Here is a 14,583-nt window from a genome sequence, read left to right on the forward strand (position 1 = left end):
TTTAAAGATTTTATTTATTTATTTGACAGAGAGAGAGCGTGCACAAGCAGGAGGAGAGGCCAGCAGAGGTAGAAGGAGAAACAGATTCTCCGCTAAGCAAGGAGCCCAACATGGGACTTGATCCCAGGACCCTGGAATCATGACCTGAGCCGAAGGTAGACACCTAACCAACTGAACCACCCAGGTGTCCATGGGACTACTTTTTAATAACACAAAGGTTTAGGAACTTGATATCTACTAAATGTATTATCAAGATATAGGAAAAGGATATCTGGTATAGGGTGCTTGGGAGGAGTGATCAGAAGTAAAACCATTTCATGTTTAGATTCTAATGAGTTGAGACTCCTTAATAAAGCTTTCACATTAATACATATTTTGCATGAAATTTTGCTTCCAGAATTGTTTCTCAGTCTTTAATGTTTAAAGACCTCTGGAATATCTGAACTAATCAACCAAGGGGAGAATTCAAAATATAAATTTTTTGTAGAAATTCACAATGATTTTGATTTTAGTCAGTTGGTCACACTTCAAGAAACACTGACTTAAAGGGACAGTGAGACATGTAAAAGAACAAAACTGGACAACTTTCTTACCCCATAGATAAAAATAAATTTAGTATGGATTAAGGACTTAAATGTGAGACCTAAAACCATAAAAACCCTATAAGAGAACATAGGCATTAATTTCTCTGACATCAGACATACCATCTTTCTCAGTATGTCTCCCGAAGCAAAGGAAACAAAAGCAAAAGTCATCTATTGGAACTACATCAAAATAAAAAGCTTCTGCACAGCAGAGGAAACCGTCAACAAAACTAAAAGCAACCTACTGAATGGAGAAGATATTTGCAAGTGAGATGTCTGATAAAGGCATAGTATCCAAAATATACAAAGAAATTTCACAGGTCAACACTCAAAAACAAATAATCCAGTTTAAAAAATGGGCAGAAGACATGATTAGTCATTTCTTCAAAGAAGATATTCAGATGGCCAACAGACACATCAAAAGATGCTCAATATCACTCATCATTGGAGAAATGTAAGCCAAACCAAAATGAGATATTACCTCATACCTGTAAAAATGGCTAAAATCAAAAACACAAGGAACAACAGGGGTTGGCAAAAATGTGGGGTAAAGGGAACTATCTTGCACTGTTGGTGGGAATGTGAACTGGTACAGCCACTATGGAAAACAGTATGGAGGTTCTTCAAAAAATTAAATGTAGAATTACCATATGATCCTGTAATTTCACTAGTGGGTATTTGCCCAAAGAATATGAAAACACTAATTCAAAAGGATATATGCATCCCTATGTTTATGGCAGCACTATTTACAGTAGCCATGTTGTAGAAGCAACCCAAGTGTCCATTGATACATGAGTGGATAAAGAAGATGTGCTCTGTGTGTGTGTGTGTGTGTGTGCGCGCGCGCACGTGCACATGAGTGTGTGGCAGAAAATTAGCCATTAAAAAACGAAATCTTGCCATTTGCAGCAACATGGATAGATCTAGAGAGTATAATGCTAAGCAAAAAAGAGAAAGACAAATACCTTATGATTTCACTTATATGTGGAAATTAAGAAACAAAACAAATGAGCAAAGAAGTCTTGTATTCTTGGGCTGTTTTTGCCACCTCGAATCCTACCCCTCAAATTTGGGGGGCAGTATTTATGGAGGATAAAGGTTCTAGCTCTGGAACAACTGATTTATGAATCAAGTCTCAAGCATTTGCTAGCTCCTGATCCTGGACAAAGGATCTAACTTCTCTAAGCCTATTCCTTCTCTATGAAATGAGATACAAACATTTATTATGATTCAGTGAAGTGGAGTTACTATGAAGTTCAGATGAGAATCCACATTGAAACATTTGGCAGGGTGCCTAGCTTAGAATATCTTAGAAAGATATTCTATCTTATCTATCTTATCTTAACTATCTTAGAAATAATAGTTTCTTTCTACTATTATTACTACCATCACTACTGCTGCTGTCATTCTGAACTCAAGAAAACCACTTCAGCCTTCCTTCGGTCTCTCACACTGACCCTCCCTTGTTTAATAAAAGAGGAGTAGTCCTCTTTCTCTATCTTTTGCCCCCTTCCCTTGAACCATCTGCTTGGATCATGTTGTCAAATATTCCCTCAAAGTGTGCTGATTTCACTTTTGGGTTATAATCATACCTAAAATACTTAATCTTCTCCCCAATAAAGAAGTCTTTTGGTCAGCAGTAGAATGTGCCCAACAATTTAAATCTACATAAATATTTCATTGTTTGAAATCTTACTGTGTTAGTCTGGATAGATCTTGGTAAGTCTTAGTAGAGGTGACCTTAAACTTTTTTCCTCAGAGATAAAAAGGAAAATGATGATTATATGTCTTACTACAATGATTATCTGGTTTTCTTGAAAATCAAAATGTCTTTTAAATAAGCAGATGTTCTGCAGCTGTGTTTGGGTGTCTATGTGTGTCTGCCGCCAGTGTACTGAGGTGGTTTAGAGTACCTTGCCAGGAGAGAGAGTGGGGAGAAACTATAAACTTGTTTCTTATAATTGCATAAATACCTTTGGGGGGCTATCTGAGAAGATGTGTAATTCAGTATGAGTACCTAAAACCAAATGATCTTAATGCCTATTAGTCAAAAGGTGGAGAAATGGTCACAAAAAGGAAGAATTATGCATATATAGAATTGCTTGTCTCTATGAGTCTTTATGTAGGGGAGAATGTGATCACAAGTTTTCTTTTTCTATTTGCAATTTGGCAGCCCTTATCGAAATGTTCAGATTTGTTAATATCAACCCTTTACAAGATAAAAATATAAAATAAATCATGGAAATGAGAGGCCAATTTTGTTAGAGAAAAATTGTCAAATAAGTATGTGTTATGGGCAAGATGTATAATCCGGATATTATGAGCAATTCTTAGTTTATGCCTAGGAATTCACTAGAAGTTATTTTTAACAGAGCTCAGATTTCTTCCTATGATACATCTTTTCCTCAGTTCACCCTTCTCCTTATCATGCTCAGTGTGCATGGATTTATATACTACATAATTATGGCATATTCTTAGGCACACACATAATATCAAGTTACTGCAGCAGACGTTTTTCCTTCTCATTGAGAACAAAGTATTTCCTGCTTTCTTAGTGTGATAGCCTTCAGTAACATCCTACTTTTTTGAAATGTGTTGTCAATCTCATGGTTTCTCTTTGCTAAATTGATAACCTAAGTCTACCTCCTGATAATTCACATGCATATACATTTGTGCAAACTTTTTTTTTGCAGGGAATAAGCTATGACACGGATTTGACTGTTACAGTCAAATTATAATAGATTCTGCAGAAAAATCAAAACTGGCTTTGGGGAAAGCTTTAAAAATTAGCATTCAAAAGTTGTTTTTTTCTCCCCCTCCTATTTTACTCCACATTACCTTCAGAAAACAAATGACATCTATTTGAGATAAAACTGCTGCTATAATTTAGATAAATTCTCATTGTACATTATAAATATAACATGCTATATTTAGTTTGCATATAAATTTTATGTAAAAGGGAAATTCTGACATGAATATTCATTTCATATCCCTGATATTCTATGTTAAAAATCAAACCCTGAATAAATTAAGAGCCTCCAGGTCATGGCACAGCAGAGCACAGAAGCAGCTAGGTCTCTAATCTGGCCCCAGGCTCTTTTTAATCCATTGTCCAGACTTTCCAATGACACTTTTTCTCTGACACTGATAGAACGTAGCTCTGTCATCAAGCTCATATGCTTGCTTGATGGAACATTGTTGCACTTCTTACTCTAGTTTAAATGGGTAACTTGGCAATATGAGAAGTATATTGGCATCTATCTGTCCAGAATCTACCTTTCGAGATAGTTCTAACTGAATTATTTGTGATTACTTTTCTCTTTTGGTTAGGACTGTATCTCAAGATGACGAAATCCTAAATTTGATCCCTGCATGAGGCTTTTAGATCTCTTTGCTAATATGCTAAAGTTGATCTTGACAGCATCTATAAGATCTCTCAAAGTTGTTCAATGGGAGAAAGAAGGGTCAAGAACTTTTCATACAAGAAAGTTCTGAAGGAAAAAATTCAAAACGCCTTGCAAGAGATGAGTTACCGCGTATCTATGAAACCACAGTGGAAGAGAACAAGGGTCATTGCAGACTGTTTTCTAAAGATACGAAACTCAATAGACTTCAATTTAAATAGTCAACAGGATGTGGAACTTCCACAGGGAAGATATTGAAAATAACAGGGAAGCATTATCCTGCCACTGTACTAAATCACAAGATAGCTGGATCTGTCACACCAAATATAAGTCTGTATTGTTGAAACACAGCAAAGTATATGAAAGAACAGAAATTCCAAAGCAAAACCGTATTTCTTAAGGAGATAAAGGGATCGATTTGAGAGATTAGGTTTTACAGTTAGAAAAACTTTTCTACTCAGGAAGCGTTAAAATTTATATGAATACATAAAATGAATAAACAAAAGTCTTTTTTTCCCCTCAGCATAAAAAAAAAGGATGGTATAAAAGTAATCATTTCTTGTAAGTTATGTTATCAGAAGTCTGGGAAACATCCCTTGAAAATGGAAGGAAAATAAATTTAGTAGGAATGAAAACGCATTTTTTTACATACTAAGTAGCTCATAGAGTGACATGGGTTGAAAATCAAGTCAGCTCAAGAAGACTTGAGAAAAACCCCTGCACAGAGCTTCAGTCTATCACTGGGAAAAAAGCAGGACCAAGAACTTGTTTGTAAGCCACTCTCTTCTCTGTAAGTCGTTCAGTCATATTGCAAATCTAGACCCTCACAATGGAGGGACTGTGAAATGTTTGACAACTTCCTTGGCCAGACCTCAGTCATTAAATGAGACAAGATAGAAGAAGACTCATTAACGGAGCTATTAAATCAGACCTGGCCTTTTTGTCTATATCGTACTTCGGTAAAATGTTACAGCATTCCTATCCTGTTGTCCTTAGTTTCCTCCTCACCTCCCACCTCCTGTCCACAAAAGACCAATTTTCTCTGCCTTAATAATGATTGCTCCCTAGGACAGGACATTAGGACTCAGTGGGACTCTGAATCCTCCATTTTATTGAGAGGTTGTGACCACCCATAATTTAATTTTCTCTCAGTGATAGAACCTGAGATATATCCAAGTACAGTGTGTTTTCTACAAGAGCCTAATGAGAACCCCCTTTCTAGTTACAGATCTAGTAAAACACTTAGAACTCAGTGTCAGATGGGAGGCACTTAGAATTCATCAGCTTTAATGAATAATATACTGTTTGGACAGATATATTTGATATAGAAAATCCTCCAAGCGAGAGAATCATTCATATATAATTTTTATTCTAGAAAATCTCCTTTTATCTTAAAAATCCCCAGAAAAATTAACTCCATGAAGTCAGGATATCTTAAAGAAATGTTGTCTTGGGGTGCCTGGGTGGCTCAGTGGGTTAAGCCTCTGCCTTCAGCTCGGGTTATGATCTCAGGGTCCTGGGATAGAGCCCCGCATGGGGCTCTCTGCTCAGCAGGGAGTCTCCTTCCCCCTCTCTGCCTGCTGCTCTGCCTACTTGTGATCTCTCTCTCTCCCTGTCAAATAAATAAATTAAAAAAAAAAAAGAAAGAAATGTTGCCTTTAGGAGATATTTCCCTAGGTTAGAATTTTAATTATCACAGTTAAACGTGTATCTTATTTAACCATTCAGCTGTGGTTTGGATATAATTTCTAGCCAACATTCATGGAAAATTCTGTTACAAGTTTTGCAAGTAGGAGGCAGCCAATACGTCTTAATTTCACAAGTTAATAAAGGTTTGAAGCTTCTATTTTTGTTAAATTTTAAATTTTTTATAAACATATAATATATTTTTATCCCCAGGGGTACAGGTCTGTGAATCGCCAGGTTTACACACTTCACAGCACTCACCATAGCACATACCCTCCCCAATGTCCATAACCCCACCCCTTTCTCCCAACCCCCCTCCCCCCAGCAACCCTCAGTTTGTTTTGTGAGATTAAGAGTCACTTATGGTTTGTCTCCCTCCCAATCCCACCTTGTTTCATTGATTCTTCTTCTACCCCCTTTACCCCCTCATGTTGCATCTCTACTTCCTCGTATCAGGGAGATCATATGATAGTTGTCTTTCTCCAATTGACTTATTGAAACTTCTATTTTTTAATGTTATTTACCACGTTCTGACATTAAGCAACATATCTCACTGTTTATTATCTATCTAGGTCCTCTAGTAAAATTTAAGCTTCATAAGGGCAAGGATGTTTTTTTCTTCTCTCTCTCTCTTTTTTTTTTAACTTTTGTATCACTATTGACCTGTACTGTACTTACTACATAGAAAGTACTCTACATATTTTCATTAGTTACATAAAAGAAAAGTCTAGAAATACTATATCTGTTTATGCTTCACTGTATCTATAACATTTTTCAAAATTAAATATTCTGTATTTCATTTGGAATATCAGAAATTTTAGACATTCCATATAAGTCACCCATAATGGGAATTTTAGCCTCCTAAATGCTTCTTTAAGAATTATTTACAAGAGTCTATGGCCATACCACCCTGAACGTGCCCCATCTCGTCTCATCTAGGAAGCTAAGCAGGGTCGGGCCTGGTTAGTACTTGGATGGAAGAATTATTTACAAGAAATTTTCTATGGAGAAAACTCCACAAAGAACATATTCCTAATGTGAAATATTTAATTTAAATGTGAATATGCATGTTTATTTTATATTGACTGTCAACTGCAATATCATAATTATTTTATGCAAAAAGAACACAAGTTATCTAAACCTTCTTTCTAATTTAAGCAAGATCACACTTTATGCATGTCAGACTAATGAGAATGTACTCTATCTTAAAGGTCACTTAAGAAGATATTTTTTTGAAACAAGATGGGATCGGGAGGGAGAAAAACCATAAGAGACTCAATCTCACAAAACAAACTGAGGGTCGCCAGGGGAAGGGGGGTAGGGAGAGGGAAGTGGGGTTATGGATATTGGGGAGGGTATGTGCTATGGTGAGTGCTGTGAAGTGTGTAAACCTGGAGATTCATAGACCTGTACTCCTGGGGCTAATAATATGTTATATGTTAATAAAAAATAAAAAAATATAATTAAAAAAAAAGAAAAAAGGGTATTTTTTCTAATATATTTGTAAAATATATCAAATCTTGTTGTTATGAACTATTTTTATAGTCAGTATTTAGAGTATTTATAATCTTTAAAATTGAAGAATGTATCTATGTCAGATTGAGATATAGTCCTTTTTTTTCCTGCCTTTTCCACATTTTACAGTCTCTCCAGTTGTTTTGACACTTAAGCCAAACTGATCTTCTGAGACTCTGAATCATGAAATTTTCACATATTTTCTAATTACTAAATGATGAGATGGATATGATACCAGAGAGGTTTAAAATGATGGGCTAAATTGAGAAAATGTGATTTCTCAGCAAACCACAGTAGGATAGAGGAAAGAATAATTAAAATGTAAATTTTAACTATGGCTACAATAACAAGAAGAGAGGAAAACAAAGCTTTTACCAGCTACTTTAAAGTTTTCTACCTTACCAAGATTTGCTGCAGATCCCCAAACATTTTTCTTTCTATGGAAAGAACAGAGAGATTGGAAGATGTTCTAATGTTTAATTTCCTATTATTTTGATTGAATATATTTGATTGAATATATATTTGAAGATAAACTTAATGGATTGATCTTAAAGAAAGCTTATAGTTACTTTATGTGTAGAATTACTAATTGTGTAAAGTGATTTATATTTGTCTTTTAGAAGGTGTATCTATTAAGAAAATTAAGAAAATATAGCCAATGAGATATGTTGAAGATCTTAAAAGACAAGCATACAAACAAAAATACCCAGCAAATCATTCACAGACATGAAATCACTGAAATCACAAATCCTAAAACCTAGAGTTACTTCTCATAGGCTGCGTCTGGGAGCAAGTCCCCCAAAACTTGCAAAGTATTTATTTAGTTTTGGGGATTAAGCTTTGGAGCTGCAATGACAAGAACCTGTTTTAAGTATGCCTACGTCCAAAACTTTAATGACTATTCTTTTCTGGGCAACGAAATTCCATGGCAGCAACACGTTTTTATTATATTTTCTATAGTAACACATTTACCCAGGACCCACGGTAATATCATCCACTCGACGATGGTTGGTGGTGGACCTTGCCTGTTCAAGTCTGACCTGTCGATGTGCTGAGAGGCAAGCAGCAGCAGGAACAAAAAAGTCAAATAGGACGCTGTATGGCAGATGAACTTGATAAATGGCTTTCTGATGAACAGTCCCAGTGGGCTTTTAGGAGCTATAAGGTAGCACACAGAGAAGACGGGAAAAAGAAGTCCTATGATGAAACACGTCACCATCTTCACCGCCCAGTGCCGTCTCCTCCAGCCCGGGAACTCATCGTACCAGCGAGATGCAAGCAGTTGTTGACAATTGGGCTGAGCAACAAACTAAAGAGAAAGGAAAGGAAAAGGAAGAGTCAGTGTACATGCGGTGGCTTCAGTTCTTATGTAAGACCACAGATTTATCTTGAAAGCCAGAAGTCCTGCTTTAAATAATTTTATACTGGATGCTTGGCTGGCTCAGTTGGTGGAGTATGTGACTCTTGATCTTGGGGTTGAGATCTCTACACCTAATGTGGGTGTAGAGATTACTTAAAAAAATAAAATCTATAAAAAGTAACAATTTTATAATTAATCAAAAAGTCCTTTAAATCGTTCTGTGAATAAAGCCCATTTATTTAACATTTTGGGTTATTTAACATTTGGGTTGAGGCAATAAGAAAAACATACATGAAAGCATATTAAGATTACCAGACTGTAGATCATCATAGCTGAATTTGTTGGAAATAAAACAGAAACTTTGCCTAAGTATAATAAATTACCATAAACCAAACATTTCACAAACACAACATTATTTTATCCTGACAACATGTTGGAGATATGGTATATTCCTTACTCTCTTTTAAGGATGAGGATAGAGGGTGTTACAAGAGGTCAGTAAATTTACTCAAGGTTACAGATCTAGTAAAGGATAAAATATTAGACTAACTGCTCCAGGATTTTTTTTTTTTTCTGCACACTCCCTTTCTCATTGAGACTGACAGCTAGGCATTATACAAATTCAGAGGGAGTTACTTCTTCCAGACAGAATGGTCCAAGAATGCTTCCCAGTACATGTAGGCTCTGAAGGGACAGATTGTATAAGCAGAGAAGAGAGGGGAAGGCAGTTAAAGGCAAGGTATGGTGGAAAGAGAGAACACACACTGCCAAGAAATGTTTAAGGGATGCCCTATGGGCAGTCTGGCTGCAGTAGAAGCTTCAGTTTCTTGTAAGAGACTTAGAAAAACTCTACTGGCATTGTATTTCTTCTTCAGTCTTAGCCTGTATGAATTTCCTTTAGACAAGACTTTGCCCTTACTCTTTTCTGATGGTAAGCAAGCAAAAAATCATGGAGTTCACATAAAGAGCCTTGGCTATCACAAACTAAAAGTTGCTTGAGAGTGAAAACAGAAACAGGATGATTGACTGAAAGAGCAATTCAGTAGTCCAGCTGTGCAAACATATGGGCTGGACATGAAATGATTTCTCATGCAACTGTTTCTCATCACCTTGTCTTAGAAGCCCTACTCATCAAAGGATATAGCAGGCAAAGAAATATGTAATAAATCAAATCAAATTTATAATAATAAGTTAAATAGATATAGATAAAATAATACTGCATTTCTTTAAGACTTGGGTGACATGGGCTGTGTTTATTACTTGCAAGTAATTAGTAAAATCAGATTTTATAATTCAAAGAACAGCTTTTCTTAACACCATCCTTGACTATTATTCTGGTCAAAGTCAGGTATTTGACATCAAAATAGAGTTCTTGCTGATGTATCTGCAGAGTAATGGCGAAGAGTGATTAAGTCATTAACAAGCTCTGTTCTTTTTAAAAGACCTGCCCCCCGATACACATACACAATCCTTCCCATCAGCATTTTATAAACAAATCAGTCTATCATCTTCTTTCTAGTTTTTCATATAAAATATTCTTCATACCATTAGAATTTAGCACAGATGAAAGGCCTTAATAAAAGGGAGTTTAGCTTACAGAAAATACAAGATCTAACAAGCAGTTGCTATAATATCTCATTAATATTCACAAACTGAAGAAACACTATGAGGGGCTAAGTATGAACATATTTAATACGCACAGAAAAAGTAAAAGAAAGGTATGTACTTTGTTTAACATGATCTGGGTGAATTCTAGGACTAACCACCTCTGCACTTCTTGGCTCAAATCTCATTATAACATGAAACACCCCTGTACAATTAAACAAATAACTTTATTAGGAGCATTTAAGGTTTGCTTGGATAAAAAATTTCTGTTGCCCAATACACACATATAGACTGTGTTAAATTACCTAGAAGAAGCAAATTATTTAGTCCTTCTAGAACACCTGCCATTGCCAAGCACTAGGTGAACCTTAATTTTTACTAATGTTTTTCTTAAAATTTTTTTTTCTTTAATTATTGGAAAGTATACATCTGTGTCTAGTAAATGAAGAGGGTACGTGATTTTCTACTAAACACTGACACAGTGGGCCTATGTCGAGGTAGAGAATAGAGACAGGATTGTAAGAAGAGTAGAAGTGAGTGTATATAATATACAAGTTTCCTCAAATGTGGATATTATTTTACTACAAATCTTTTTAAATCATAGGATTGAAATAACCCGTAAGTATTCATATAAGGAATACTATTCCTATAAGGAACCCAAAGGAATAATGTAATAACCCAAAAAGAATCACTATGAATATAAATGCCCTCACAATGGTTTTATATCCTTTCTCTACTATCCCTGTTCACTACATGTCTATACCAGCATCCCCCAAATTGTACATTATTAATTAGTAGGTTTTTTATGAAAAAATGGGTTTCATGTTCAATTAGCTACCAAAATAAGGATTAAAAGAATTAAACTTCTAGATTATGATTTTTTTTTAAATCTTTAATTGCTAAAGTGGATTAAAACATTTCATTGTCTCATGTGTCCCTTCTTCTTTCTATTCTTTGGGTTTTTTTTTTTTTCCTTTCTTTCATGCTCACTGTGTACTTCATTTCTTCTTTGTCTCCCCCTTCCTGTCTTTCTTTCTCTTTCTTCCTGTCCCCCAACCCCACTGCCAGTCTCCTGGTTTATTTGGATTATTTACAAGAACAACCAGCTTTACTCCATCTCCTTCTGAAAGACCTCCTCAGAGAGGGGCCATCCTATGTCTGACACCTGCCACTGGGCCATTCCAAAAAAGCCCTCCCCAGATGGGCCACGCATGCTGGGAGCCCACAGCTCCTACCTCCCCTGTATCATCTTTCTACTGCACATTGAGTCACAGGAACTACCCTTCCAGAACTGGGGAAAGTGGAGTATCTCTTCAGGCACACTGAGTTACAGCTTCCCTTCTCCCTTCAGTTGTTGGCCAATTCTAGTACAACTCCTGCCATCACATTAAAATTCATATTAAAACATTAGGAACATTCAAATTCACATTTGTGCCATGCATTTATAAAAGACACTTAAGAAAAAAAAAAAGGAAAAACTTTCTATCCCTCCTTTCAGTAACTTTTAAGAAAGTTTCAAAAGCCTGATCTCATGATTATATATAGAATCATTGAATCATGATATTTGAAATATTAAAAAACCATAAATGTTATTGAAATCTAATTTTTACAAATAAAGTGAGATCCAATATTAATGATTTTTAAAACAACTACTCAAAATACTAAAACACTCAACACCATAGAAGAAACAAAAAAATGATGAAGAGAAAGGGTAAAGCTACAAAGTAAAAACAAACAAAAAACCCAAAAACTGAAACCTTACTGAAGCAAAATAAGAAACCTTACTCCTACATGGAGAGGAATTAAATATTAACTGCATATGGACAAAATCAACAGAAGAGAGTTCAAAAATTAAGGAGCCCTAGTAATTAAAATAACTACTGATCAGATTTACTTGGTAATTGTTCTTTCTTCATCTTTTCAGTTTTTAAATATATTTTCTAGTTTAAAAATTGTATCCAAGATGCAAACTGCAGCCATATTCTCTGTAAGAGCAAAATCTAGATTCTGGGGACAACCAACCTGGCTACTTTATGCATCTTGACTAAGTCAGATAGTACAGCGCAGTCTCAATTGAGTTGAGTCTCCAGAGAATTGAAGCTTTTGAGTTGAATGTATTAGAGTGATTTACATATAGGCAATCTGTTTTCTTTGCTTAAAAAGGACCACAGTTTCCACTGGGTCTTACTGTTTATTTCTGAGCAATTAAAGAATAATCTATATCCTTTGGGGTTTCATTTCCTCTGCCCAGGAATGCTTTCCAACAGCTCATTTTGTAAAGTTGATAGCAAGGTTTAAGGATGATTTGTAGGCTGAGGAGCTTTAGGGAATTATGTCCATAGCTAGAAATGCTTTCTTCAACTTCAGTCCCTAATTTCCTTCATCTCTCCCAATGCCCTTTAACCATCTGGGCCTGTCCCTGTCTCTTAGAGATAGCTCTAGTTGTGTTCCTAATTAAAACAGTTCTGGTCTCCTAGAGCCCCACTATGCTGCATAACTGATCAGACGCTGCTACTTTATTAACAAACATTATTTTCACCTGGTCCTCCCCTAATTTAATTAAGCCAGTAGCATCATCTGTGAGTTGGACCTTGCATAGGTAAGTGTGGAGAGGACCAAGATCTGGAAGAACTGGATAAGTCTGTCTTCTGGGAACTCAACATATGTTGGGGATTGATCATGTGACCAGTCTACCAGTTTTTCTAATTTTTTCCAATTGTTTTATTTTTCATTTTCCTCACTTAAGGTCTGTCTTCTTACTAAGGTTATGAGTAAGCAGATTCAGTTCAGTGAAGATGACTTTGCTGTCAGATGCATAGAAGTCACACATCTAGCACACAGTCTCTAGTACAGATGAATATAACAATACAGAGCACTATATAATTTGTTAAAAAAGAGGTAGAGACTCTAGGAAGGATTGTGCCAATATGAAACAGTCTGGGAAAACTGAAGATAGCAAGCAGAATTTGTAAGTTAAATCTGAAATAATGGGTAGAATTTGACAGGCCCAGTAGTAAGTGGATGTATTTTAATTTAGATATAGAGAATATCTTGTTAAATACTTGAAGATGGAGGTGGGTCTGTTCAGGTGAGCTATCCCTTGTGCTAGAAGTCATTATTGTTATCAATGATGAATGTACCAGTGATAGAGTGTAAAGGGAAACCATAGTCATATTTTGAGACATGGGTGAAAATATTTATTGAGGCAGTGGTTGAGTCCAGGTCCTTGCTGCTTGGTGTGGCATCAGCTGGAAGCTCATCAACCAGGCAAAACCTTAGGCGCCATTTTGGACCTGCTGAATAGGACTGACATCTGACAGTGTGATTCCAATGAATGTTAAAATTTGATAAACACTGGTTTAAGGAATTTGCTGTCTAATAAAGTTCTATTTAGCTCCACTGTATCTGATAATTGCTCAAAGAGTAGTTTTAATTCAATGTAAACATGCATTTGAACACTTATAAATCCTAGGAGCAAGTCTGCGGTGAGGAAGTGGGGTGCTGGGGTATATAGTGTGTGTACGTGTGGGGGCTTTGTTTTAGGCTAAATTCAGCTGTGGATGGAATGAGAAGTTGGGTGAGGGGAACTAGCCACAGAGAGGAGGGTTCTCAAAATGGAGTAAGCAGCAGGATTGCCTTGAGGCTTGTTAACACCCATGTTTTAAAAGATTCTAGAAGAACTTACTTTCAGAAGATGGTGATAATTATTTAAGCATAAGGTAATACCAATAAAGTAAGTAGTTGAGTATTTTTTATTAGCCTCATGAAAAGTTAAAAAATTGGTGAAGTTTCAATCATATCTGAGAAGGCATCGTAATAAATAAAAAAAAAAAAAGCTCAAAATTAGTCAGGAAAACTGACTGATAAACTTTAGAGCCTCTCCTCTGCAGACTATATTGGCCAACAAACCCCTTGGCGCTATTAAGTTCTCCTACCTAGTCATTAAATCACCTGATTACTCTCTTTGTACAGAAAGGTCAAATTCATATTTGCAGACTGGGATGCAAGGAATAGCTCAAAGGGAATTACTAAGGCACCACTTCTGATGTCTCCATATCCAGAAGGGAAGATGACAACTGATCTCCATCTGATAGTGTTGGCGAAGCAGGGGCAGGATTTAACTTCTTACATCATTTCTGGGCCTAAATTCAAAATTGATTTGGCAACTGAGCTGGGATATGAGTGGGCAGTAATGGGAAGTTGAAAATGCAGAGGCAAAGGGAATAAGGTGGGAGGTGATAAACCCAATGTTGAATACATTAAATTATTGAATGTGGCAAATAAACAAAACCCAATTTAGGTAATAGGAAGGTAGAGTCAATAAATATTGTTCTCTGAATCACAAAGGGCAACAGTTGGTAGAAATTCCACATCCACTCATCAATACCCCTCTCTTCAGGATGTATATAAAGATTGTTTTAAACTATTA

The 14,583-nt window shown here is 35.9% G+C and overlaps 1 protein-coding gene across 6 annotated transcripts in view; it reads right to left on the minus strand.

Moving 5' to 3' along the window:
- Positions 1-14,583, minus strand: part of TRPC4 (transient receptor potential cation channel subfamily C member 4) — a 143,753-nt gene that overhangs the window by 46,272 nt on the left and 82,898 nt on the right. For all 6 annotated transcript variants that reach the window (XM_059377425.1, XM_059377424.1, XM_059377423.1 and 3 more), the window contains one exon: positions 8,162-8,498. In XM_059377425.1, the coding sequence (XP_059233408.1) occupies positions 8,162-8,498 (337 nt within the window). The remainder of the gene's footprint in view (positions 1-8,161; positions 8,499-14,583) is intronic.

This window comes from Mustela nigripes, chromosome 15, assembly GCF_022355385.1.
Source record: "Mustela nigripes isolate SB6536 chromosome 15, MUSNIG.SB6536, whole genome shotgun sequence".
In the NCBI taxonomy this organism is placed as follows: Eukaryota; Metazoa; Chordata; class Mammalia; order Carnivora; family Mustelidae; genus Mustela; species Mustela nigripes.